Raw genomic sequence first — 23739 nt, 5'->3', positions numbered from 1 at the left:
GTTTTGCTGGAAGGGAATCTTTTATCAAGTGATGAAGAGATCTGGTAAAAGATGAAGATGAAAACTTGTGATCTTTATATTGGAAAAGTGAAATTTTAAGATGATATTGAGCATCTTTCAAGTACATGTTAAGGAGAAAGGATTTCCCTGTTATAAACTGTCAGGGGTGATTGGCAGTATCCACAAAAATGGCATTTATTCAGTGAATAATGTCCTATAGAGTATGCCTTTTGTGGAGTCTTTGGTTTTGTTTTGAATTTTGTAGTTGTGGTTGTCTTAACTTGACTGTTCCTGATGGAGACACTGCTTTGGTAAACATTTCCTTATATTCTATACTGGAATTTGCATGGTATGGTATTTCCATATATGGGCTACATTGGAACAAAGGGAAACTATAAACCTAGAGAACTAGACCCAGGAATATGAAAGTCAGACAAAGTCCTGAGGGCAATTGGTACAGATGTGGTACAGACTCATGACAGCCTTTCCCGGCCTGTGTGGTTCGTGCATCCGTCATGATGCTTATGGTTTTCAGTCACCCACCAAAAAATGTTTTTCGTTAAATGTTCTGTCATTGAAAGGAGAGGCATCCACTCACGTAGGAGAATAATCAAGCAATAGTCAAGCCAGGGGCGGGGTGCTTTATAGTTTTCATAAAACTTTCACATTATCATCTCATTTAGTCCACAGCAGTCCTGCAAGGTGGGCATTATTCTCTCTGTTTGGTAAATGAGTGAAACTGAGATTTGGAGAAGTCAAGAGGCTTCTCTCTAGTTTTCCCGAATGTGCCATTCTCACTTCAGGCAGGATCCACTGCCATCAGGGTAGGGTCTCAGGGGACCAAGGGCAGTAGCCTCAGGCCCCAGCAACCCCTCAAAGTCAGGAAAAACCTGCACCTTTGATCAGGAGTTCTTGCAAAGTAGTCTTCGGATCTGGGCTGTCCTCTCTGTCCTCTTTCCTTCTTCACCATCTTCAACCTTGCACTCCCACCCCTGGGCACAAAGGCCCCAGCTCCTGAAGATCTCTTGGTATTAGAGCCCATCTTCCTCAATACCATTGCCTCCTGTTTAGAGAGGTGAACAAAAAGGTGGAAGGCAATGACCTAGGTGAGACTTAGTCCTGATGGTCTTCCTGGTCTGAACTATGGTTCAGGAGATGTAAATACATTTTGTTGGTGGCTTTATTCCCCTGCTTTCTGCACATGGGTGCTTGTTGATTTCAAGTGGTTTCCTTTGATAAGCCACGAGTTCTCAACTAGTCCTTCCGTCAGCTTCAGCTTCCAAAAGCAACTAGTCCCTTCTATAATTGTTCAGGTGTGAATAGAGCGAAGAATAGTCCCCGTGGCCCGACTGTGAATCAGTATCCAAATCTGCGCAGTGGGAATAATAACAATAATACTTCCTTCATGGTGCTTTTGTGGGGACCATTATCTAAAAATGGACAATGCCTGCCAAGTGCTGAGCACAGCAGAGGCCCGTAAAAGTGCTCAGCACACTGCTGTCACCGCTCCTGGAGCACTATTCCAGGTAGTCGTCCCACCTTCCATAGGACTTTTCTCTCCCTGCTGGCTGTCAGTGGGAGATGAGGATGCTGCCTTCTATGAGTTCTGTAGGTCTTTTCTCTTTTCTAAGTCTTCTTCTTCTTTTTTTTTTTTAAGAGAGAGAGAGCCCTAGTGGGGGTGGGGGGGTGGGTAGGGGCAGAGGGAGAGAGAATCTTAAGCAGACCCTATGCTGAGTGCAGAGCCTGATGCGGGGCTCGATCTCACGATGCCGAGATCATGACCTGAGCCAAAATCAAGAGTCGGAAGCTTCACTGACTGAGCCACCCAGACATCCCTCTCTTTTCTAAGCCTTCTGATGACATTTCATCCTCGAAACGGTTCTGTGATACCTGCAGGGAAGGATTATTATTGCCATTTTTTTTCATATGGCTGGTCAAAGGAACACCTCTGTGCCTTGTGGTATTTCTCATCCTTCATAGCGCTTGGCAAGGGGGGGAGAAAAAAACAGAACTGGCTTGGAAATGGTTCTAGAGAAATAGGAGGGTTTGGAAACCAGAGTCGATACTCCCATATCTTTCTCTGTAATCAGTAAATCTCTCCTAATCTCTCTGACTGCCTGCTGCCCATCACTATCCACAAACACCTCAGAGTTAAATATGTCCAAAAAGTGACCTCATGTCCCCTGCCTTAGTATACACTTGAGTGTAAGAGACACAAATCCACTCAAACTAACGTAAGACAAGGGGAGTCTATTGTAAGAAAAACATTTCACAGCATGCCACAGCAAAGCCTGCAAGTTCCCTGGGCACGGAGGAAGCTGTCCCTCCCCTTATGGAGCCATGTGATGGCCATCTCCGTCTCTGTCCGGCTTTCCTTGTCAGCCTCCTTCTCTTGATTCTCCCTGTGAGATTGGATTTATCCTACTACTCGTGGTTGCCCTGCGCTGTTCAGACTGGCTGACATATGACTACCTTGCCGTAGCACTGACTCCAAAGGAAATTTTCCCTGCAAACAGCTCAGGTCACCCCAGCCAACCGACTCAGTCTTCCAGTGTTGCTTTGTTGGGTATCTGCGGAGGAGAAACTGAGCGCTCCAGCATGGATCACATGTCCCCTCTTGGGCAACCAGCTGTGCTGTGGGCAGAGGCAGATTAAAGACAATGCACCTATTTTAAATATTTTCACTCTGGTCCTGCCCTTCCTCTAGAGCCATGCCTGGGTGGGGCCAGGGGGGCAGACAGAAGATTCCTTTCCCACATCCTGTCTCAGACAGCGGCTCTGTCATCCAGCTGTGTGATTTAAACGCACTGGAGCCACCCTGCATCCCTTCGTCCTTCCTGCTGCCCTTCTGTCTTGGGTGCTATTGCTTCAACAGGTGTCGATGCAGGGCCTGTTGCAAGGCTTTTGTGTCTGTGCGGTCCCCTTCCTTCCCTACCTGCTCATCCTTGAGGATTTGGCTCCAAATCTCTCTTTTACAAGCCCCTCCGTTTTATTATTCCAGGCCCGGCAAAGAGCCCTTCTTTTATGTGTAGTATCCTCTATGTATCTCTTGCCTTACTTTCAAAAGGAGGCAATGGAATTGATCACTTTAACGTCTTTATTCCCTCATTAGCTGGAAAACACCTGCGCAAAACCACGCCCTTTTTGTACTTGTAAACACGGCCCCGGCACAGTCCTCACAGTCCTTGGCACACAGAGTCTAAGGAGGAATTTTTAAATTGAACTGAGGATGCGTCATCCAATAAAAGACTGAATATCTCCATGGGGTGGGATAAATATTTGAATAGCATCAATTTCTTTTTGGATCTCGATACAATTCGTGTTAAGTATGCTGACTTTGTAACAGAGTTAAACTCCAGAGTTAATACGTCACTCACTCAGGACAGGCTAGAAAGCTTATGGTGTTTGGCTGCAAGGCTTTCATGAAGCCATCTGCTCTCAAGAGAAGGGGAGAGATCGTGGAACAAGTGTCCACCTCAGGCTCACACACCTGCTCTGGAATCTTGACTCCTCCATTTGCTTGCCAGGTGGTCTCTGCACAACGCAGGATGGGAAGACCCTCCTGCATATGTAGTTCTTGGCGCCCAAATGGGACGGCACATTCAAGTGCGTGGCACCCATTATCACACCATACGAGGTGGCTGTCCTTATTCTTGTGATATTTTTTCTATGGTCCCTAAAAAGACTATGTGCTTTCCACCTAGATTATTTGCAAACAAGAAGAAAAAGAAGGCTCTAGAGGCAAGCTGATCACCTGATCTTGGCCCTTGAAAAGTTTCTAGTAGAGATATGTGTGTCCCAGTGGATGAATTTTGTGAGCCAGGGAAACACCAGGGTACTGTGATACATTGCAGGTGTCTTTGGGGATAGGTGATACCATGCCCTTGACTGAATTGCTTAAATGCCCTTCCTTGATTATGAGGACCCATCTTCAACATGCGCTGGTGACCCTTTGGAAAGAGATTTTTTTTTTTTTTGCAATGCGGTCCCTTGTTTTTCATTTATACGATTTGCTTCCCTTTTAGTGCTTAATAAGGCATGAAATCAAAGACGTAGAGGTTTCCTAAATGTTACTTAGAAACACTTTGCTTAAACTTTAAGTATATGTGTGCAGATGTTTTGCTTCTCCCTTTGGGCATAATTATAAATTAGTCATGGTTTCATGCATATTTAGAAATTATTTTAATGATTTGTGTCATTGGTCTACATTTCCTTGGAGATGCAGAATGATCTCACTCTTCTGCCTGTGCTCAGTAAGGCAAACATCAGTGGGTCCCCACTTGATCGTCTGCATGATCACACACGCAGCCAGATGAGGGGCACCGCGGTCATCTGCGCATCTTACCCAGCGCATAACAGGGGGAGGTTCAGTGAAGTGCACCAAAGACAATACACGTGATAAATTGTCACAGGTCAGTGGAGTAAGAATCCCTCAGAGGGAAATGCAGGAGCCCACCATCTCCCACCACAAGGTGTCTAGAATATCTATACCTAAAGGATCTGAGCTTTGGAAGTGTTACATTGTAACTCTAGTCCTTAATTGGAGATTTCCCAGTGTACACAAACACGGTAAATACTATGAGGAGTCCTACAGTGAGAAAACCCATTTGACTTTGTTCAAACCCGAATTCTTTCACTGTGTAAAATCTATTAACAGGGGCACCTGGGTGGCTCAGTCGTTAAGCGTCTGCCTTCGGCTCAGGTCGTGATCCCAGGGTCCTGGGATGGAGCCCCGCATTGGGCTCGCTGTTCGGCGGGAAGCCTGCTTCTCCCTCTCCCACTCCCCCTGCTGTGTTCCCTCTCTCGCTGTGTCTCTCTCTGTCAAAATAAATAAATAAAATCTTTTTAAAAAATTAAAATAAAATAAAGTCTATTAACATTACAAAACACACCCCAGGAAATACTGACTTAAAGATTTCTTTTTTTTTTTTTTAAGATTTTATTTATTTATTTGTGAGAGAGAGAGCACATGAGAGGGGGGAGGGTCAGAGGGAGAAGCAGACTCCCTGCCGAGCAGGGAGCCCGATGCGGGACTCGATCCAGGGACTCCGGGATCATGACCTGAGCTGAAGGCAGTCGCTTAACCAACTGAGCCACCCAGACGCCCGACTTAAAGATTTCTTACCCAAGCCAGGATGCATTCATTCCTTTCATACATAAATGTTTACTGAATGCTGATTCTGGGCCAGGCCCTGATGTCAGCACTGAGGATATAGTAGTGAATGAAGCAGACCAAACCTCCTGCCCTGCCCCCCGTTCCAAAGGGGGAGGAAAAATAGCAAGTAAATGTGACACTCCATTATAACATATTTAAGTGTTATAACGATCATTAATGCAAAGAAAAAAGGAGGGGGGATAGAGAGCGAGTGGCACCGTGTGTGTGTGTGTGTGTGTGTGTGCGTGTGAGCGTGTGAGCGTTCAGGAGGGTTCTATTTCAGATGGTATTTTCAGGGAAGTCTTTTGACTTTGACTAGGTGATGCTTGAGCACAGACCCAGACGAAATGAGAAATACTGGCTCACTAAGCTAGAACTGAAATTTCCTTCAGGGGAGGATATCTGTGGGCCCTGCCAAGCAGGAACTGCAGAATCAGGGGAAACTGGGCTGAGACACTTGATAAATGTTTCTCTCTTACGCATTCCCATTAAGTCTAATATGCAGTCTTCAGAGATCTAAAGTAAGCTTGAGTTCTAAACTGTTCTCCCCCTTTTTGTTCAGTGCGAAAGTTCCTGAATACACACACCATGAGCTCTCGGTGTGATTCAGACTGTGGGGGAGGGGGGTGGGGGGCCCTTTAGTCCTCGCCCAGGGGACCTCCGCGTCTCATAGACAAGAGTGGCATGTCAGCTGACAATTGCCGTATGGGAAAGAGAGGTAGAAGCAGGAAGGAGCAGGGGAGGGAAAGAAGTAAGACTTTCAAAGAAGCCAGGATGGAGAAAGCCTCTGGGGGGATACTTCACAAAAACTGAGTGAGGATTTTCAAAGATGATTAGAAATTCAGCTAAAGGAAAACAGGGCAGGAAAGGAAAAGGACATCCACAGCAAGGCAAACAGCCCGTGCCGACGTACGAACACCTGAAACAGTCTCGGGGATTCTGTGAAGTATTTTGGGAAAGTGACAGGTAGAGGTGGAGAAAATGGAATTATGGGAGGTGGTAAGAGGTAAGGAGGCTCTGTGCTATGGGCATGAGCAGAGCAACTGTACCTCAGGTTCACCGGCAGGATTTAAACAAAAGACACAAGTGCCCTAGACCAGTGCTTCTCAAGCTCTTCTGTACTTGAAAATCACCTGGGAATCTTGTTAAAATGCGGGTTCTGATTTCATAGGTCAGGGGTGGGGCCTGAGATTAAGCATGTCTAACAAGTTCCCAGGGAATGCCAAAGCTAGGGCTACCCTTGAGTAGCAAGGCACGAGGCCAGTAAGAGTTTCTGGTGATGTACAATAGACTAAGTGTCTGTGTCCCTCCAAATTTCATATGTTGAAACTTTAATCCCAATGTGATGGTATTTGGAAGGGGGGCATTGGGAGGTAATTAGGTCATGAGGGTGGAGCCCTAATGGGATGGGATTGGTGCCATTGTAAGAAGAGGCCAGAGAACTTGCTGGTTCTCCCTCCATCATGTGAGGACATGACAGGAGAACAGGCTTCTGCAAACCAGGAAGAGGGCGCTTACCAAGACCCCAGCTGTGCAGGCACCCAGATCTCAGACTGCCAGCCCCCAGAGCTGTGAGAAATCAAAGTTTGTTGTTTCAGCTACCCAGTGTAATTTGTTACAGCAGCTCAAACTAAGACAGGATGGGACCTGTGGGCCTGTACATCAGTATTTTTTATTTATTTATTTATTTGTGAGAGAGAGAGGGCGAGGAGCAGAGGGAGAGCATCTTCAGGCAGACTCCCCGCTGAGCCTGGAGCCCGACCCAGGGCTCAATTCCACGACCCAGAGATCATGACCTGAGCCAAAACCAAGAGTTGGATGCTCAACTTACTGAGCCACTTAGGTGCCCCCTGTGCATTAGTATTTTTTAAAGTTCCACTCAAAATTCTAGTACATAATGAGAATCGAGAACCATTGCTATAGATTACAGAGAGTTTTTGTCATTTATTGGGATAGTGATGCAGGGAATGGATTGAAGAAAAAAATGAGAGGAGGAAGATGCTAGACTAAAGTTTAAGCAATAGATGATGAAGGTATAAACTAAGACAGTGGTAATGGTGAAAATTATATTTAAAAATAAAATCAAGAGGACTTGATGATTAATTAATGCAGGACATTTACAGCAAGGCAAGGGAAGAGTCTCGCTAGGTGGTTAAGTTTTCTCTCGTATCTTAGGCTTGAGCAACTAGGTGATGGTGGTGCCCTCATCTTAAATAAGAAAACAAATATCAGGATAGCATTGTGAAGGAGATGTCTAACAGTCTCTTCAATAGAATTCAGTGGGATGAAAAAAAGAGGTTCTGATAAGCCCAGGTCTGCTTCTCACTACTTTTTATCTTATTTTTCTTTTCTTTTCTTTTTATCTTTTCTTTTCACTTTTTTTAAATTATTCTCCTCACTACTTTACATATTAACATTACATATAAGTAAACACCAGACAGGAGTCAGTTGGAACACCAGTTCACTAATACAACCTGTAAAGGAGAGGGACTACCATTTTTGTTCAGAAGTCTGTTTTTCTACATTCCGCAGTGAACCACTGAATGCCCTTACCTACTGTGATAGTCAGTGATAAATCAGGTTACCTGAATCCTTACAAACGCAAAACTGTGATTTTTATGAAGCTATATAGAGGAGGATCTGGCAAACCCCAGCCCAGGTGAGCAGGGCTGGGGAGAGACCAAGTCACTAAAGGTCTTGCCCTGTAAGGCACATAAAACCAGCCACTCTGGACCAGATTTGAGAAGTGAATTTTGTACCCTAATCTGCATCCCCTCCAAAGATGCTCTGAGGACATATACTGTTCTCTGTGAGGTCAGGATCCAAAAGTCTAGTAGTATGAAGGTGGATTTTTTTTTTTTAAAGCTGCCTTAGATCCATTCAATCCTGAATGATCAGATTTTGATACTTCTAAAGTACAAATAGTAGTATTGAGCCATTTTGCGACAACGGAGTAGGTAATGTCTCATTATTTTTGCTTATGTGTGCATGAGGAACAAAAACAAAAAAGAGGGATAGCTCTGTGAGACCTATCTATGAGTTCTTGTGACTGTCATGAAAGGCTAGAAGTTTCTGGATTTTTGTATGTGTGTCAGTACCAAGAGGAATTGAGCAATGGGAAGACGTAAAATATTTATTTATTTTAGGCTTCTTTTTGTGATTAGTCAGAGCCCCAAAGGCTGCTGGGTCTCTGAATCTCACACTGGCAGCCAAAGACAGGGAGAATTTGAGAGGAGTCTGTCTGTCTGTGCCACAGTACATGCCTGATTCCATTCACATCTCTACCCTGTTTTTATGTCTGATTATGTGTTCACACATGCACTTCAGAAACTAAATTCCTCTGGAAGCCCGACAGTTTAAATGCAGGATGTGAAAGCCCACAGCTATGAAACATAAATTAAAAGCAAACATCAAAATGCTGAGAATGTGGAGCAAACATTTTCTGAATTAGTGGTGGGGACCGTCAGTTCCAGCAAGAGAAGAGCATATTTCCTTCACGGTCCGGGCGCGTCTTGCAGTGACATTGTTCACTGTTTCCAGAGGAGGTACCTCACCTTGTTCATTCTCTTCACTGAGCTTTTCCATGTATCTCTTCACTCAGCTTTTCCAAACTTCTTGTTCACCTTGTTTTCTTAGCAGTCTTGCTGAGCTAAAGTCTTGCTGATCTAAAGTAAAGCAGGCGATCACCAGGGCACTGGTATGTGACACAGAGCAATGTTTCTGTATCCCTTGTAGTTAGGTAAAGTGTGATCACTCTTTTGAAGAGACACATTATAACATCCTTTCCTTTTTTAGGCTAAGATGACAGCGAGTTCTCTAAACAGATGTCTAAGGCTTCAATAGCTTCCTTCCTCTTCTTCTACGTTCCCAAAACCTCTCAGCCTTTAGATGATGCTGTGGTCACATGCTATTCAGCTTTGGAGTTGAACATGTAAAGCTGGGCATGCCAATCGATAACATTGTCAGTGTATAAAATCTGTGAGCTTGGGTGTGGAGAAGAATAAAATGAAAATAAGATCTCAAAAGAAAGTGGCTGGTGAGACACAACCTTTCAGTCCAGTCCCTGGAGAACATAGTATTTGTCATCACTTTCTTTCCAATGATGGGAAGACTACCCCTGGTGGTACTTTAGATATGAAGGCCAAGTCCTGTAGCCAGAATGGCTATTCTTCACAGAAAAGTGCCCCATTTGTCCCTTGTTCTTCTTCCTGGAGAACCAGAAAGCCATACTATTTTATAAGATTAAAAAAACATCAAGGTTCCTGAAGGTAGCAGGTGATCCCTAAGCAGGTGCCCTTGGAGAAAGGTGCCATTTGGGCTCTGAAGTTTAAAAAAGCAGGGAGGATTCATGAAATGACTGTAGCTCCAAAAGTCAACCAGGACTCAGACGAAAGTGATGCGAACTCTGCCCCTGGTTCTGGAGAGAAGCCTCATGGGATACAGCTGAGGACGGGTGAGACACTGAGATAAACTCCTATGGGAGGCTTTTTTTGGGGGAGGAGGAGTGTGTTTGATCATTTGGTAATTTTCCACAGCTGCAGTCTAATTCTTATATACCTTTTGTGTCTACAGAGGACTCTGCTCCAATCCCAGATCTGCCTCTCTAGGATTTGGGTCCTACTGGTTTTCGTATCTCAAACATAAGGATTCATGTGGCCCTTCTTTTTGCCGACACATCAGCTCGATGCCTTGCTAGCCAATGGTTCCTTTGAGAGTGGGCAATTTTTAATGTAATGGAACTCTCCTTTTGGAAAGATATCAATTTTATGTGTGAAAACACAAGTGTATGGAATAGAAGACCGCCTTTATCTGTCATAGAATATTACATTGAATATTTTAGAACTCTCTCAAATGTTCCTAAATCTTTTACAACATTTTTGTTACAAACTGTTCCACTCCACAAATTCACAGGGAAATCCGAGCAGATAAGGAGGCAAGACTTAGTTGAAGCCCATGGGACCAACAGTGGACTAGGCCATGTGGGGGTGCAGACAAGGAAGACCACCTGAAAGCCAGAAGAGTGGAGGAGAGTCCACCTGAAGAGAGAGCTTAAGATGAGCCCAGAAGAATGAAGGGAAACTTAAGGCTTTCTGGGTGAGAGAGAGAGAATGGCTGACACATGGGTAGTGTGTTCTGGAGATACAGAAAGCATGATTTTTGGCTGGATCTGAGCATTCACACTGGATAGAAGCTGATGATAAGATAGCACAAAATTGGACCATAGTATGAATGATCCTAATTATGATGATGATGAATTCAAATTTGGGATGTTCAGAAGTTGTACACCATGAATTTTATTTTTGTTCACAGATTCTAAAAACCCTATCACCTGCTTTATTTGTGGAGATGTACAAAGGGAGAATGAGAAAATTTCCTTGAAGACCAGAGTCAACTAAACTGGAAGCAACAGTTTTGGACTCTTAATATGTTTTAATTCATAAAAAAACACTGAAGCTTTCTGGTCTGGAGGTTCAAGAGTTTATGTTCTCCCTGAAGCAAGGGGAGAATCTGCTTTCAGGGGGATAAAATAACTGCCAACAATCAATAGCTCTAAATGGCGTTTTATTGCATGGAATAGTTCCAGGTGTTTCCTTCCAAACATACACTTTTACATTCAAATGTATTAATAAATCATGGTTATTTTCCTCTTCTTGGAGAATTCCAGGAACCCAAAGGGCTGATAATTCAAGGATGGGCCTGGTTCAGACTTTCCCTTAGAAATAGGCAATAGTAACTCTATTCTCAGGGAGACCAGATACTGAAGATGCTATTGGTCAAAGAGATGAACATAGTACACTGGGTCCCCGATGGCCTGTCTACTATGTTCAATGCTTAGTATCTGCTTGCTGGGGACAGAAGAATCCTGAATCACCCATGTCACTCAAAAGTATGGGTTACACTGTAAGGGAAACAGGAAAAGTATCATGCCTATAACAATTGGGAAAAGGGTGAAGTTTGCATGGTGAATCACAAAAGGCAAAACATCCAGCATAGTCAGGTGTTGATGACAAAGTTTCAGCTTTCCCATGCACTTGGTCTTTAAACTATGAGACTTTTAGATTTGCAGCTAAATTTCCACATTGGCTTCTGTCTAATCCCAGCAATCTTTCAGTACCTGAGGTATTTTTAATTCTTTTACAGACAGGGAATAGTCCCCCCAAAATGCTGGATTCTTGGGTATTTGGACTGCATGTGGCTCATACATGATGTCCAGTTATCAGATCACATAAGCCCAGAGACAGCTGACCTTCTCTATAGACTCCAGTCACTGTGACAGTTGTCAGTCACAGACAGATAACCTGTGAGTGGTCCTTCAGAATAAACTGCTTCAAAAGACAAGAGTTGAAGTGATAGTCCAAGTGTTTATCATATTAGGGCAAAATTTGTTATATGATTAGGACAAATGTAGGAGGCCAGCAATAGCCCACTCTCCATGTGATATGCTTCTTTTCCAGTTCTATTTTAGGTTTGAATATCTTGTTTGTCTTCTCTCTGGAGATAGTTTTCTTATGGATATTCTTCCTGGGCATCCATTTTCTTATCATGACAGGGCAACTGGGTGCTAGGAAGAGCATCTCTGTATGAACCTGGGAGCCTGGCAAGCTACAGAGAGATGTTACTTTTGAATAGCATCGTTGACAGCTTTTTTAACACGTCTAGACCTCAGATGTCCAGGTCTGAGTTGGCATAGTTTGCTATGGTCATTCAATTAGACCAGGAGCCATGGGCCTAGAACCTGAGTTGCTTCTTTCTCTTAGGCATGGTTACTATGTCAAGCAAGACTGGTGTAGTATACTGGGTCCCCGGGCTATGTCTTGGGTCAAGGAGTAAACTGGAAGCCATTAACCAGTTCTAGCTGGCTGCTGTACTGACATGATGATATCAGTGTTTAAATAAAATGAGATAGAAGATCAAGAGGAGAAGATTTTATGACTATCTATGGGGATAAAACATGACAACATGGAATTTAAAAAATGCACTATTACCATATTGTTTTTCAATCTCTTTTCTCCTTATTTTTTAGATTGGATTATTTCGATTGCTCTGCCTTCAAGCTCACTGACTCTTCTCTATATAATGTCAATTCTACTGTTAATCCTATCTAGTACATTGTTTAATTTCAAATTTTGTGATGTCCTATTATTTTCATCACTCTAGCATATTTTCCTTTAAGTCACTGAACATTGTTATACTAGTGGTCTTAAAGTCCTCATAGACATCTAGATCATCTCAGCATCACACTCTATTAATTGTTTTTACTCTTGAGAAAGGGTCACACTTTTCTGGGGTTTTTGTTTGTTTATATTACATAATTTTGGATTGTATCTTAGATATCGTGAATGTCACAATGTGGAGACTCCTGATTCTGTACTATTCACTAGAAGAGTGTTGATTGTTGGTTAGTTTGTTTTAGCAAAGCAACAAAATTGGTTGGGCTCGAACTGAAAACTGTCTCGGGGATCAGCTCAAATTCAAGTTTAGTTCTCTTGTTCTTAGTTGGGCTGTGAACATGTGTAGTTCTAGATCAGCCAAAGATTTGGACAGTTTATACACAGAATTCGTAGTTCCCTCTTATTAGCTATCTCCTTTTGAGGATTCTCTTCCTCTTTCTGGAGAGAAGGTTGCCTAAACTCTGTCCACTAATTCAGTAGTCCAGAAAGACTGCAGGTTTTTAGTAGAGTTTTGAGCAGCACTGCCTGAGGCCTGCCTTCAGACCAAAAGTCATAAAAAGGAAACTCCTTCCGTCTTCTTTTTCTTCCAAGTGTAGATTCTCTTCAGAATCTGCCTGCTTTTTTTCTACTTTCTGGTGTTTTCTGATAATTTTTGTTTGCTTATTTGTTTATTTTTGTATTTTGTCCAGTGCTAATAGTTATTATTCATAGGATAGTTTGTCCAGTGTGAGCTGATTAGGCCATATATAAGAGATAATATATAGAGGAATTTTCATGACACCCAGATGTGAAGAATTAAGACATTTAGGTATTAAGTCTGAGTTGCTAAAGAGATACAATGAAAGAGATACAATGAAAGACACATAGAAATTGGAATGGGGTCTTAGTCAGCTCAGCTGCCGTAATAAAATAGACTGGGTGTTTAAACAACAAATTTATTTCTTACATTCTGGAGGCTGGAAAGCCCAAGATCAAAGTGCCAGCCAATTTAGTTTCTGTTGAGAGCTTTCTTCCTGGCTTGCAAATGGCCAATATGATGGAGAAAGAGAGTGTGCTCTCTGATGCCTCTTCTTATAAGGACACAAATTCTATATATCAGGGGGCTCATTTTACCTTAATTATTTTTATAAAGGTCCTATCTCCTACTATGGCCCCATTGGGGATTAGGGCTCCAACATATGAATGTTGTTGGGGGAGACACAATTTAGTCTATAGCAAATGGAAAACTGGCTTTGAAATGAAAAGATTATACATTATTTTAGACGTGTTGAGTATGAAATGAATAATATACAAATTGCTGGAGATGGAGGCTGAGGCATAGAAAAAAGAAGATTATTGATGATTTATAAACCTTCAACATATAGCTTCAACATGTAGAGTTGAGGCCATGGGGGTTGGATGAGCTGTATGAGGAAGAAAGCGTAGATCAAAACTAAGGATTAAGAGGGCAAAGACCAAGCCATGTGCAAACTCTCATAGAAGATAAAGGATGAATAAGTCAGCAAATAAAACAAATTAGTTCTTGGAGAGATAGAAAGAAAGGAGGAAAGTAAAATAGTGTGTAGGAAAATGAGAAAGAAAAGGGGGCTGTGCAAAAGTGGTCAATTGTGCTATATGTGGTGAGAAAGGTCTTGAAAAAGGCCAGTGTTAAAAGGCCCTGGATTTGTAAATTAGGAAACTGTTATTGACTTTTGAGGAGGTAGTCTTACAAAGTGATTGGAAAGATATTAATGTGCAAGAGATTAAGGAAAGGCAGGATGGGAGTGACATGAAGGACATATTTGGAGCCTAGGTGGTGAGTTGGATAACTGGCTAGCAAATGCAGTGAGGAGCCACTGAATGTTGAGAACAAATTGAATTCAGCCATTCGCAGATAACCACTCCTTTCAGCTGACCACGTTCATCCTTTCATCAGTCATTGTGCATTAACTCTACTAAAGCAAAATTATCTATGCTGGAGATAAAAGAAATAGTCTCTGCTCCCGTGTAACACATATGTGTCTTCTGCTCACTGCCAAGGCTCAACCTCTGTCTTCTGTGCATTGAAATCTTTCCTTAGAGAGCTAGAGCTCAACCTGACCTGTTCTTTTTTTTTTATGTTATATCTTTTTTTTAATTTTATTATGTTATGTTAATCACCATACATTACATCATTAGTTTTTGATGTAGTGTTCCATGATTCATTGTTTGCGTAAAACACCCAGTGCTCCATTCAGTACATGCCCTCTTTAATACCCATCACCAGGCGAACCCATCCCCCCACCCCCTCCCTTCTAGAACCCTCAGTTTGTTTCTCAGAGTCCGTAGTCTCTCCCCTTAATTTTTCCCTTCCTACTATCTTCTTCTTTTTTTTAACATATAATGTATTATTTGTTTCAGAGGTACAGGTCTATGATTCAACAGTCTTACACAATTCCTGTGAATTGAGTAAAACCTGACCTGTTCTTAGCAGAGCCATCTTCTTTACCCAAGGTGAGCTCCCTACTGTCTGCAAAATTCGATGATTTTTCACTCTAATTGAAGTAGTGAGCAATGGGTGTTGTACACAACTGATGAATCCCTAAATTCTACCTCTGAACTAATAATACAGTATATGTTAATTAAATTGAATTTAAATTAAAAACTTTAAAAATTAAAAAAATAAATATAAGGGGCACCTGAGTGGCTCAGTCGGTTAAGCATCTGCCTTCGGCTCAGGTCATGATCCCAGGGTCCTGGGATCAAGCCCCGCATCGGGCTCCCTGCCCAGCGGAAAGCCTGCTTCTCCCTCTCCCACTCTTCCTGCTTGTGTCCCCTCTCTCGCTGTGTCTCTCTCTGTCAAATAAATAAACAAAATCTTAAAATAAAATAAAATAAAATAAGCATGTTTTAAAAAATAATTAAAAAAATAAAAAAATAAATATAAGAAAACTAAAAAATGTTATACAACGTTTCAGAATCAATGAGCTTTTTCATGAGAACCTCATGAAAAAATTTTAAATTAGTGCATATTGCAATAATGACTATGTCATTTATCAGATGTATCAACTTTATTATAAGTTTTTATATTACACATATAAACTCTACATATAAACTGAGTATTTAGTTCCATTGACTTTGATTCAGTTAGACTGGGATCAATCCTAGCCCTTAATATTGTCTTAAAAGCTTTCCAGTTGATTTTACTGGATACCCAGGATTGAGAGCCACTGGATCAGCATTTTGTTGTTTTGTGGTATTTGTTGAAGAGCATTGGCACTGGTGGGAACAGAAATATTAGTGTCCTCTCAGTTTGGGATTGCTTTTTGCTGCCTGCACTTGCTATAGGGTGACTTCTATTGGTGTTCTGCTCAACTGTACCTCACTAAAGATAAGATGAATAATCTTAACCTCTCAGTAAAGATTTTTTTTTGATCCAAAGCCAATACCATTTTATGGATGGTAAATGATTGTGCGTGCAATTATCTGCTTCCAAATTAGAGTGTATTTTTAATTTCTGATGAGTCCCTTTTACTTGTATAATATTTGTTTGGACTTGTATTAGTTAGCATAACTTGTATTCTCCTCACTTCCAGAATACCTTGTTAAATTGCTTTAATGTAAAGAAAAAAGTCTGATGCCTCTGATTTTGCCTGATGATGCTATTAAAGGGAAGATGGAATATCTAGCTTTGATAGAGCTTAGTATGTGTCTAGCTACATTTAGGGAGTTTGACAAAAAAATAATGCTGTAGAGTCCTACCCTTATTTTGAGAAGTGACATATAGGAAAATCTATAGAACAAGAAGGTAAAAACTGTACGAAGCCCTATCTGATGGCATGGAAATACTGAAGTTACCCATTGATGCAGTACTAAATAAGAGATAGCAACCTCAAAATCCTAAAGGGGTCATGCAGCTAATTTAGCCACTAGAAACTTCTGGGGAAAAGGAGATAAAATGTTCTGAAACCAATTTAACACCTGCGCAGTTATAGCACCTTTTAAAAACATTGGCAAAGCACAAAATACGGCAAACAGAACCTGCCTTACTTTACACCCTTGGTCTGGGTGAGTAAAGGCTAGATCACAGGTGAAAGAAACAAGTTAATGCAATAGGAAAGGAAATTGGGATTGTAGAAGACGAATTGGCATACGGTAGACTCCCAGTAACTATTGGCTGAAAGATTAAAGAAATGAGAGAAATATACTGGAAGTAGTTTGGGCTGAAGCACAAATTTCATCTGGGAATTGCCTGTTGCTGCACTGGATCAAGCATTATATTATCTGTGTGCTTCTTCTAGCCAGGACATATTTTCCCCACTGATATAGGACTGCCAAAGGGGGAATAAACGAGGGAGCTTATCATGAAAAGAGAGGAGAGTGCTTTCTCTTCTTTTCTTTAGTCTCTCTGTTTCATTATGCCTCATGTACTCTTATAATATATGACCTCAAATTCCAAAGGAAGCCTGGCCTTTCAAAACTCATCAGAATTTTGTTTGGACAACGGAGGATTCCATGGGTGTGCCAGAAAATAGACCTACTTAGGCTAATTCAGGAAAACCTTCTGTTCTTTGTCGTCTACTTGGCTCACCTCTACTCCTTCGCTTCCATTCCAAGGCAAGCTGATTGCCTCTGGTAACTTGTTAGGAAATTTTACTAGAGATTCTTCTTTTTACACACTTCATGATCAGTTACTAACTTCAAGGTTTTCAAGTGGTTCTGATATTTAATTCTATAAATAGCTTTATTGTGGTATCATTTAGATAACATAAAATTCATCTATTTAAAATAGACAGCTCAGCTAATTTTAGCCAATTTATACAGGTGCCCAACCACCATCCCAGTCCATTTTGGGATGCTTCCATCCCCCTGAATAACTCCCTTGCACCCCTTTGCAGTCAGTCCCCGCTCCAGCCCCAGGCAAACACTGATCAGCTTGATTTGCTTTCTGTGGCTATAGTTTTCTCTAGTCTTTTTTTAGAAACTTCATCTGAATATAAGTATCTGATATGTACTTTTAATTTAGAAACTCAGTTTACCTTATTAAAATGGCCAGTTTATATTTCACTATAAACAGTAACAGAGTAAATCAGTTAGAAGAATTTTCTTAATCAAGTGCAGAGACTTTAATTGTACGCCTCATTTGCTTGGCTGAGTTGCAACTTACTCTCTTTTAGTTGGATATCTTGTTCAGTTTTGAGCTATGCATTACATATTACCTCTTCAAGATGTATGAATCAATCTTCTTTCCAACTTTAGGCTTTATTCCACAGTCAATTTTATTAAGACATGTTTTCCAGAACTACAAATATTTATGTGTGTGCAAAGTGGAAAAAAAACAGAGATACCTAATCAGCCTTCAAACATTTGTGGATAGATGAATGGATGCAAGATGGATTGATGAATTCCATATTTAGCCCTCAGGAAAGTGGTTTATATTGTAAGTTCTCGGATGTAGAGAATTCACAAGTTGCTCCTATTTGAAATAGAATTTCACTATCTGTGTGTTTTTATTTAACAGAAGGAATATGAAACATGTTCTAGCAAGGAATAAAGCATTGCAATGGACTAAGTCCTATGTTTTACCAGAGTTTCCCTATGATGTCAAATGCATGTTAGCAGAACAGAAGTGTCCCGATCACAGCATGAGGATAAGGATCATTGAGTTTCTCCAGGCCGACATGACTAAGTATCTGGAAGGCTCACTGTGAGTAATAACAGGGCGGACTTGCTGCTTTGGGAGAGGGTCTGTTTTCAGAGTAGAGTAGAACTCATTTGGAACCAATGTGCTTCAGATTTTGGATGACGTATTGGTAATAAGCCCAACATTGCCCAATATTTGAATATCTACATTGGTATGTAGGAGGATCTGAAGAACAGTGAGTATAATTTGGACTCAACTTATAGGAAAGAATGTGGGCTGCTGCTTGAAGTGAAAAATGTCCTCCTTGTTGCACTCACCAGGTATCCCAGCACCCAGCAGTACAATGATGTGGTCAACGCCTTGCTGCAGGCCCACCCTTTCCTGGACGAGGATGGCTGTGGCTTTGTAAGTGACCACATGGCGCCATACCATTCATCCCAACCCATCTTAAAATAATAGCATTGTATTGTCCAGTAATCTTATGCCCCATTCCCCTTCTCTCAGTCTCTCTCTATCCATCTATGTCTGTTTCTCTTTCACTGTCTTCTTGGACTCATTGTCTCTGTCTGGTCTCTCTGATTCTGTTCCGTTAGCTCTATCTCATTCAGTCAGCTCCTGTTTTTTTCTTAGCTTTGGTCTCTCTCTCTCCACTCCTCCTCCTTTTCCCTCTCTTTGCAAGATTGAGAGGAAGGTACAGAGATCTCTCATGTGCCCCCTGCCCCCACATGCATAGCCTCCCCCATTATGAATATCCCACACCAGAGTGGAACATTTACTACAATGGGTGAACCTATATCGACATACCATTATCACCCAAAGTCCATAGTTTACATTAGGATTCATGCTTGTGGCTGTACGTTCTATGGGTTTAAACAAATGTATAATGACATGTATCCATCATTATTGTATCTTACAGAGTATTTTCACTGACCCAAAAATCCCCTGCGTCCCACCTATTCATCCCTTCCCCATCTCCTTCCTTTGTCTTCTTTGTCTGTCTGTCATCATCTTTCTGTCTCTCCCTCAAAGCAGTTTGGAAGCCTATGTGTACTGTTGAATCTCCAGGCAGGGTCTTTAGGGAGATGTAATACACAGAAGGAGAAGGACATGACCGCTCCTATGTCAGTGCTATCATCACTGGAGTGTGGCTTGCCTTCCTGCCTTCCTTCCATTTTCTTTCTGTATTTTCTGTGTGGATAGAATCAGAATTTTCTTAGTGGGAGAGGGCCATATATATTCTTATTTACCACCCAGACTCACGAAAGGAATTGTATTCTGTGTTTGGAACTAGTAACTATTGAAGCGCAGAATGGAATTTAGGTATTTTTGCTTATAGTCTGACATCATTCCTAAAATATGCTGCTGCATATAAAAAGCATGCTGTAAAATAAACCACATTTTCTCTAAAAAAAAAAAACCAAAAACACACACTATATAAAAAACCCTTAAAAACTACAAAAATAAACAAACCTAGAGTCCCAACATTGATAAACACACTGATATGCCTGACAAAATTAATTCTAAAAATGCCTTCTACACTCAAGATATACTATCTGCCAACTAATCATTGTTACTGTGTATAGAGACAGTTGCATTTTAAGAAAGAATTTAAATTTGCTCTTTGAATAAATTATATATTCACAAAGTTCAAAACTCTGAAGCTACAATAAGATATAAATGGAAAAGTCTCCCTCCCACTGCTGTCCCCCAGCTACCTAATCTTCCTCCCCAGAAGTAACTAATGTTATTAGAGATTCTTTCTAGAGAATCTTTGCATACATATAAGCAAATGCATATTTATCCATATAAGCAAATGCATATTTATCCAATTACATTTTGACCTTTAGTTTTATGGTTATGAAAGTGAGACAAATAGAAAGTAATGAATAATGCTCACTTTGATCTTGTGTGCATTTTACCCACTTCTATCCCCAGTGGCACTAATGAAAGATGGCTAACTGAAAGAAACCTGAAAAATTGCTTAGCATGTTATGGCCCATGTTTGTGCACATTGAATGGAAGGGGAAACTCTGGCGCATAGTAGAGAATGTTCATATGTGCATGCACGTGTGTGTGTGTGTGTATGTGAGAGAGAGAGAGAGAGCATGCACAAGTGATCAAGCTCTTTCTTCGTCATTTTTAGGGCTAATTTTATTCTCGACTTCTTATTTTGAAAATTTTCATGTCTACACAGAAGTTGAAAGAATGCTACAGTGACCACCCATATATCCTTTACCTCAATCAAGGTTTCTCCATCTTGGCAGTACTTAGAATTTAGGCTGGATGAGTCTTTGTGGTGGTGGCTGTATCCACATTGTAGCAGCATTCCTGGCACTCTCTAGGTGTGAGTAGCCCCCACCCACTCACCCAAAGCATGAGAACAACCACCCCATCTCCAAACATTGCCACGCGCATTTGGGAAGAGGGAAAAATCCTGGTACTTAAGAATCACTGATCTAGATTCACTAGGTATTAATATTTTGTCACATTTATTTTTCCTGGCTCATATTTATCTCTTTGTTTTGGCTGAGCATTTGGAAACAAAAAATAGGTTTCAGATGCCATTCCTAAATACTTCGGCAGATATCTTGTAAGGACAAGGATGATGTCCTCTATAAGCACAATACCATTTTTATACCTAAGAAAATGAGCAATAATTGCATAATTTCATATGCAGTAACTGCATAAAGACATATATAAACCATATTCCCATTTCTCCAATTATTCCAAAAATGATTTTCTTTTCTATGTTCCTATCAGACAGTTAATAAGGAGAGCAGGGAGAGGCTGGGAAATGTCCTAGTATTTGATGGCTGTAATCTTTCCGACCAGATCAGTAGGTTTAGAAGGACTTCAGAGCTGTAGGAAACATGAGGGAAAAATGCATTTGCAATCATTCATATTTTAGAGCTAAGAAAAATGTAAGCCATCCATTCTTTGTGTGTTGTTGTAAAACAGCGGTGGCTGAGGGCAAACCCGCAAGGCTGTGGGAGGTGAGGGAGCGTCTCTGACTCATACATACTTATCATCAGAGTTGAAGCTGTCCGCCAGCCTCAGCCCACAGCAGTCCTCTGCAGGGCCGTAGAAGGCTTTATGAACAGCACTTTCATTTACAAATCACTTCTGTGAGTAGCAATCATGTTGGTCTCCCAAAACCCCAGGGCAGTTGACAGGACGGAGCTTGTTGTTCCATTTTATAGCTGAAGAAACTAAGACTGAAGAGTTACTTGCTGATTTCTTGGCTAAGACACACTAGGCCTAGACCCCGGGTCCTCCCAACATAGATCCTTCCTCTGAAGGGTAGGGAATAACTCTTCTAGAGACTGAAGCCAGGGAAGAAGGAATGGCAGAATCTAACTGCCAGACATGGTACTCATGTGATCTCGGTGGCATTCCCATTTGCCCATGAGGAAATAGAGCTTAGAAGAGGTGCCCAAAGTCACCCCAGTCTTGGGCCTCTTCAAGCACATGGCATGACAAGGAAGTGGAGGGGCTGAGAAGCAGCCTTGAGGCTCAGGTTTTAAGAGGCATTGGGCACATGATGATGAACATTTTTTCAGACACATGAAGAAATGTTCATCATCATTAGCCATCAGGGAAATTCAAATCAAAACCACATTGAGATACCACCACCTTACACCAGTTAAAATTGCAAAAATGGACAGGGAAAGAAACAACAAATGTTGGCGAGGTTGTGGAGAAAGGGGAACCCTCTTACACTGTTGGTGGGAATGCAAATTGGTACAGCCTCTTTGGAAAACAGTGTGGAGGTTCCTCAAAAAATTAAAAACAGTTACCTATGACCCAGCAATTGCACTCCTGGGTATTTACCCCAAAGACACAGATGTAGTGAAAAGAAGGGCCATATGCACCCCAATGTTCATAGCAGCAATGTCCACAGTAGCCAAACTGTGGAAAGAGCCGAGATGCCCTTCAACAGACGAATGGATAAAGAAGATGTGGTCCATATATACAATGGAATATTACTCAGCCATCAGAAAGGATGAATACCCAACTTTTACATCAACATGGATGGGACTGGAGGAGATTATGCTAAGTGAAATAATTCAAGCAGAGAAAGTCAATTATCATATGGTTTCACTTATTTGTGGAACATAAGGAATAGCATGGAGGACATTAGGAGAAGGAAGGGAAAAATGAAGGGGGGGAAATCGGAGGGAGAGATGACCCATGAGAGACTATGGACTCTGAGAGACAAACAGGGTTTTAGAGGGGAGGGGGGCGGGGAGATGGGTTAGCCCAGTGATGGGTATTAAAGAGGGCACGTACTGCATGGAGCACTGGGTGTTATATGCAAACAATGAATCATGGAACACCACCATCAAAACCTAATGATGTATTGTATGGTGACTAACATAACATAATAAAATTAAATTAATTTAAAAAAGAAAGTGTTGGGCTACTCCTCACGAAGTGAGGTCCTTACCAAGCAAGGCCAAGATTCAGAGTCTTGCTTCTAGTCTGTTGCTTTGACACCTGGGTCCCTCTACCTCACAGAGGACTGATACAAGGCATCCAGTATTTATAGTTTCTCAGACGCATCAGGCACTGTGCTGGGCTTGGTGAAGAAAGCAGACATGAGCCTGTCTTCTTGTGCTTACAGCCTAGTGAAAGGAAAGGAAATAAAGAGGGAAGGGAGTGAAGTAAGGAAGCAAGTAAGCAAATGGGGGAGAATGAAGAGAGGAAGAATGAAAAGAACAGAATAGAAAAGCAAAGAAGCAGAAAAACATCATACAGATGAAGGTAAACTCCCAGTGTGGTAAATACAGACAAGGAAAGCTGAGAGCTGGTACCAGGGGACATGAGCTGACTGAGATCTGGAGGCAGAGCAAGAGGTAACTAGATACCAGCAGAGTGAAGGAGGAGAGGGATAGAGCTTTCCAGGCCAAAACCAAAGGCCCAGCAGAGAAAGACAGCATTGGTTTGTTGAGAAAGCCCAGTTGTGTCCCTCAGCTGTCGCCCATGTCTTTGATCTCCCAAATACTCCACATGGCAGACAGATTCTTCCAGAGCCCAGATCTGACCATCTGCTCTCCTCTCTCAACATGGCCTCGGAGGACTTACTAGCTTGGCTCTGTAGCTGGATTATCTATAAAGCCTTGAAAAATACAGACATCTGGGCTCTGCTCAGACCAACCGAATCAGAATCCTGAGGGTCTGGGCCAGCAGCATCAGGGTCACCTGGGAACCTGTAAGAAATGCAGATTCTCAGCCCTATCCCCGACCTTCCCAACCAGAGACTCTGAAAGACAGGCCCAGCAACCTGTATTTTAACAGGTCCTCCAGGAACTGTGATTCAGGTTAAAGTTCGAGAACCACTGCTTTAGAGGAAGGACCAAGGATGAAAGTTCCCTATGAGATGCTGATGTAGCCTGTCCACAGACAAGGGTTTGAAAAGATCTGGTTCTGGATTGCAGAGAAGCTCCTTTATGGGGCAACCATGCCTTTCAGAATTGGGCTGGCTTCTCTCTCCTGCCTTAGTTTCTGGCCCATTCTCTTCTGGTCCATCTTAAACTCTGTGTTCCAGCCATGCATAGCTCTTGGCAGCTCTCCAAGGGGCATGGGCTATCCCTCTGCTCCGTGGCACAGACTGCTTCATTGGGACTTCTATCCACCCCCACCCACCTGGCATTTCCCAGTGCCGTCTCCACTGGCCCCCCTCATGTAGTTTTCTAAGCCTAACACCTAAACCTCAGCTTAGGTGTACCTCCTACAGGAAGGCTTCTGTGGTCTCCTAACACAATGTAAGATCATGCTGTCTCTTCCCCTGTTATAACACTTTTCTTTCT

General features: G+C 41.9%; 2 protein-coding genes across 2 annotated transcripts in view; one reads left to right on the top strand and one right to left on the bottom strand.

Moving 5' to 3' along the window:
- Positions 1–23739, bottom strand: part of L3MBTL3 (L3MBTL histone methyl-lysine binding protein 3) — a 179108-nt gene that overhangs the window by 7752 nt on the left and 147617 nt on the right. The window lies entirely within an intron of this gene.
- The window catches only part of SAMD3 (sterile alpha motif domain containing 3), a 52469-nt gene that overhangs the window by 4084 nt on the left and 24646 nt on the right, over positions 1–23739 (top strand). Inside the window, exons 4-5 of the mRNA XM_045865532.2 lie at positions 17807–17992; positions 18250–18334. Of these exons, the coding sequence (XP_045721488.1) occupies positions 17807–17992; positions 18250–18334 (271 nt within the window). The remainder of the gene's footprint in view (positions 1–17806; positions 17993–18249; positions 18335–23739) is intronic.

The sequence above is a fragment of the Mirounga angustirostris genome, unplaced genomic scaffold, assembly GCF_029215605.1.
Source record: "Mirounga angustirostris isolate CCGP_5_RB_7025 unplaced genomic scaffold, mMirAng1.0.hap1 SCAF_8, whole genome shotgun sequence".
In the NCBI taxonomy this organism is placed as follows: Eukaryota; Metazoa; Chordata; class Mammalia; order Carnivora; family Phocidae; genus Mirounga; species Mirounga angustirostris.
The sequence above is the reverse complement of the archived record's forward strand: the minus strand, read 5'-3'. Positions and strand labels throughout refer to the sequence as shown.